Source organism: Macadamia integrifolia, chromosome 6, assembly GCF_013358625.1.
Source record: "Macadamia integrifolia cultivar HAES 741 chromosome 6, SCU_Mint_v3, whole genome shotgun sequence".
NCBI lineage: Eukaryota > Viridiplantae > Streptophyta > Magnoliopsida > Proteales > Proteaceae > Macadamia > Macadamia integrifolia.
Window position 1 is genome coordinate 34,878,457 of NC_056562.1, and position 4,863 is coordinate 34,883,319.

Sequence of the window (4,863 nt, forward strand, 5' to 3'; positions counted from 1 at the left end):
ACCGTTGGATCACTTTGATCTTTTGAGACCCAATTTCTGTAGTTATTTGTGACCTTTGACCATAAGTCCAAGTTGATAAGAGCTGATTTGGAGATCTATTCAATCTTCTAGAAAATAGGATCTGAGTTTCTAAAGCTGTTATTGGACCTGAACCACCTCACATTCAGCCATTGGATTCTCTTTAGTTTTTTGAATTTGTATTCATCCGTGTTGGTAATTCTAGGAACCCTTGATGGTGATTCCATACCTGCAGATCAGGTGGTAATTTATGGTCATATGTTTTATTTCTTTCATTTTTCACAATTGCATGTCAATTTCAATTCCTTTTAAGAGGCATCAAAATTCTAACATCAAATTCTCTGGCTTTTTGGGTTTTCAGAAACATAGCCTCCTTACTTGACGAGCTCAAAAGTTTGATGACTAATATTAGTGAGAGTTCCAATATGGCAAGGTATTTGTTCCCTTCTCCATTCCCATTGTAACTAAATTTTAATACTCTTAAAATGTAGTTCAATTACCAAATATCTCATTACACAGGGAAATATTGAAAACCTTGGAAGAAGCTGCATCCAAATTTGATAAAGTGCTTCCCAAGCATCTCAGCAAGGAAGCGATCTCGAGTAGATATATCATCAAAGTGACCGATCCACTGCATCATTACCGTGTCATCGAGGCAGTCCTGGGAGGAAACATGACTAAGTTGGGAACCCCCAGAATCGTGAGATGGCAAGTAATTTTGATATTGGTCCACATAAGCTAGAAGAAAGAAGTAAAAAAAACAAAGGTGCTGCACCTAATAAACGAATCCGGACTTCTATGGTAGATGTGCGGGTTTGTATCTTGAACTTCTTGTTCCAACTATTTCTTACATTCAATAAATAATAAATTATATGGAATTTGCTTGTGAGATCTCAGACCGTTGTATAGCATAGTTATATCTACATTTGTTGAAGTTTGATGTTTGTTTGTTGGAAGTTTTATTTTCATTACTTGGTTTCTGTATGGTTATATCATGTTCTTTGATTTTTGTAATGATGGCATCTTTGATTTTTGTAATGATGGCATCGGCTCTTGTATATTCATTGGTTGAGGTACAATTTGTGCTTTTTCGGTTGAGGTACAATTTGTGCTTTTTTTAGTGCTTTCACATCGTCTTTATATTGTTTATTTACTACGACCTGCGATGAATTATTTCCCTCTCTATACATTTCTTGTCAAACTTCATATATGTGGAACACGAAATATCTTAACATATATGCATGATACATGTCTTGAACTGTTCTTAAATATGTACTATGTTTCTGTTTCTTCTACTTCGCCATATTTTTTGTGAAAAATTGAAAACAATCTTATTCATCCCAAGGATACCTATGTTTGCACCTTTGATGTTCATTTGCATCCATGATCCAACACAAATTTCTCTATCGTGTTACAAATTCATGTGTTTTAGTTTTGAAGTGTGAAGTTTCTATGTGAAAAAGAATTGACTGAAACTGATGCACAGAATTACAAAGTCAGCATTTTCCAAAATAAGCAACTGACTACCCATACAAAAAATGCTACATAACCAAAGAAGCAGCATGGAATGGACTGACTCCCTCAATTCCCAATTCACTCCCTCTAATTTATGGCAATTGCACATTGATTACCTTTAATTCCTCCTTCCTTTATTCAAATTTTCCTTGCTCTCATTTGAAGATTCACTCATTGCCCCAACTGATGCAGATGGATGTGCACCCTAATGATCATAATAGGCCACCTGTGGCCATGGATAAGGATAAAGAAACATTTAGATTTGACAATAATGGTGCACTGCCATTTGAAGAAAAAGATCGGGTGTTATATATTGCTGGGGATAGTTGGGAAAAGTCAAAGATGAGAAAGAAACGCTTTGGGATAAAGTCAGGTGGAATTAGTAAGGGATTTGAGTTTGTATGCTTCGTAACTCTGGAAGAAGTGGACATGACTATGAATACTCTTCATGATATATTGTTTAAATGATGAATTGTTATTTGTATGATCATTTTCTTGTGAGTCTCATACTTGGGTTCTTCTTTCTTTTATCACGGATTTTATAATTTAAGTATGGGTCTTTAATTCAATTGGTAGAGTACTTGCAGTGTATGAAATGATTCCATACCTCAAGAGGATGGTGGTTCAAATCCACCAAGTCTCTTGTCTATATTTTTATTTTAACTTCAATGGTAATCTCATGGGAATATTTTGGTTTCTTAAACAGAAAAAACCTAATATATTTTTAAATGAATTATGTAGAGGGGAAGTGGTTGATTTTTGGCAATATTTCCATGCTGTTAATTGATTAGTTAAACTTCACACAAAAAAAAAAATTTGAGTTGGACCAAGTCAACGCAACAATTGGACAAGTTAGAAACTTAATTAAAATGACAAGGTTTAGTCGAAATAAAATTGAGTTGAATGAAGCCTCCCATATAAATAGTAAATAAATCACTTAGAGAGAAGAAAAAAGGGAGATATTCTTCCAAGCTCTCTCTCTCTCTCTCCTATAATAGCATTTAACTACTGATTGTCTAAAAAAATGTTGTAATTATATATCATTATTTTAATTAAAAATTAATATTTAATAATCACTTTAAATAGAAAAACCATGATACTTTTTTAAATGAAATTTGTAGAAGGACAAGCCTCTCTCTCTCTCTCTCTCTGTGCCTAAGAATAACATTTAACCATTGATTATCTAAAAAAAATCTGTTTTAATTGTCTATCATTGTTGGAGATTCAAAATTCTAATTGCTTCAATGGATATCATATATGATTGAAATACATTTAGTTTTATGCGGACATTTTGTTATCTCTCTCTCTCTCTCTCTCTCACACACACACACACACACACACACAACCACACGTGCATTTGCACGTGGATTTTTTACTAGTATATATATATATATACATATATTTATATGAAAACATTGGTGTTTGGCCTTTGCAATGTATCAAAATCAAGCGACCAAGGATAACCAATAGTACTAAAATAATAATAATAATAATAATAATAATAATAATAATAATAATAATAATAATAATAATAATAATAATAACAACAACCAATAGTATTGGGCTGGGCTGGTCTTGTTTGGCTAAGCCCAGCCCAATCAGGGTCCATTAGGACTGCGTTGGGTTGGGCTTGAGCTGAGATAACTCAGCCCGACCTAGGGCTAGGGTTGGGGCTAGGCTAGGTTGAGTTAAGAGACGTTAGGGTTGGGCGAGGGTTCTAAAAGACCCAGCCCAACCCGGCCCATTGGCACCCCTAGTTTTATTCCTAAAATGATTTTGGTAACTGATCCATATTGGTTAAGTATCGGAATTAGTCTCGGCCGATATCGATACCAATACAGTTGATCTGATACCTATACTTATAACCATGCTGCAGATTGCTTACGTTTAATTTTTTTAGGACAGTTCCAAAACTTGAAAGCATTCATTTGTATCGGCATCAAATAAGTACGATACCGATGCCTAACTCCATGGTGTCATGTTGTTTGCAAAATAACCAAAGTTGTGAAAGCATATATGTATATTAATTGTAACCCATAACAACGTATGAAACAAGTAAAAGGAGAATATAACCATAAGCCTAAAAAAGAGTTTCAAGAGGCTGTAAGCAAGTAAGAAACCTTTTATTTAAGCCTAAGCCTTATTGGAGTGTTTGGATTCTAGTTAAATGTTAGATGAATTTTGGGAAGCCCAAAACTTGATGGTGGCTTATCGGGAGATTTTGTAGGATTTGGGCCAGTTGGAACACGTCTTTTAATCCCAAAACTTGTTGGAACACGTGTTTTATGCTCAAAACTTGATGGCGGCTCTTCAGGAGATTCTGTAGGATTTGAGCCCAACACTTGATGGAGGCTTATCAGGAGATTCTGCATGATTTGGGCCAGTTGGAACACGCCTTTTAAGCTCAAAACTTAATGGAGGCTTATCAGGAGACTCTGCATGATTTGGGCCAGTTGGAACACGCCTTTTAAGCCCAAAACTTGATGGAGGCTTATCAGGAGACTCTGCATGATTTGGGCCAGTTGGAACACGCCTTTTAAGCCCAAAACTTGATGGAGGCTTATCAGGAGACTCTGCATGATTTGGGCCAGTTGGAACACGCCTTTTAAGCCCAAAACTTGATGGAGGCTTATTAGGAGACTCTGCATGATTTGGGCCAGTTGGAACACGCCTTTTAAGCCCAAAACTTAATGGAGGCTTATCAGGAAATTCTACAGGATTTGGGCTAGTTGGAACACCCCTTTTAAGCCCAAAACTTGATGGCGGTTCTTTAGTAGATTCTTTAGGATTTGGGCCAGATGGAACAAGTCTTTTACGCCTAAAAATCAATGGAGGCCCTCCAGGTGACTCTGCGTCATTTGGGCCACTTGGGACAAGCCTTTTGAGCCCAAAAATCAATGGAATAGATGGATTTGATATGAAAATAGGAGATTTTTGGGAGTTCAAGCCAAAAGAAGAATCCCCTTTGATCTCAAAACCTTCAGAATGAATAACAGTTTCAAGAAACAATGATAAAATCAGTAGTGAAAGAAATTTTAGCAAACTCAAACTTGGTGACTCCATTGTTTCAAATCTACACTTTTGTAACAAAGAACAGCATTTATATAGTATTTCTCTCCAACATATGGAGTATGTGAATTGTGAAATCATATAAGAAATCTATAGTTATTTTTTTATTTTTTGGTCAAATAAGTAAATCCAACATTACCAAAGGAAACAAAGAAAAAAAAAATAAGGAAAGCCAACAAGGCCATCTTATCTACAACTAATCTTACCGTATCTATACTACCAAGCAAATCAAGAAAGAATAATTCAAAAACATATCTCCAA

The 4,863-nt window shown here is 35.3% G+C and overlaps 1 protein-coding gene across 1 annotated transcript; it reads right to left on the bottom strand.

The window, feature by feature from the left end:
• Positions 1–3,843: 3,843 nt before the first annotated feature.
• On the bottom strand, positions 3,844–4,596 carry LOC122082252 (sporozoite surface protein 2-like). Its single transcript, XM_042649719.1, has one exon. It carries the CDS (start codon positions 4,594–4,596, stop codon positions 3,844–3,846), a length of 753 nt encoding a protein of 250 aa, XP_042505653.1.
• Between the last annotated feature and the right edge of the window lie 267 nt (positions 4,597–4,863).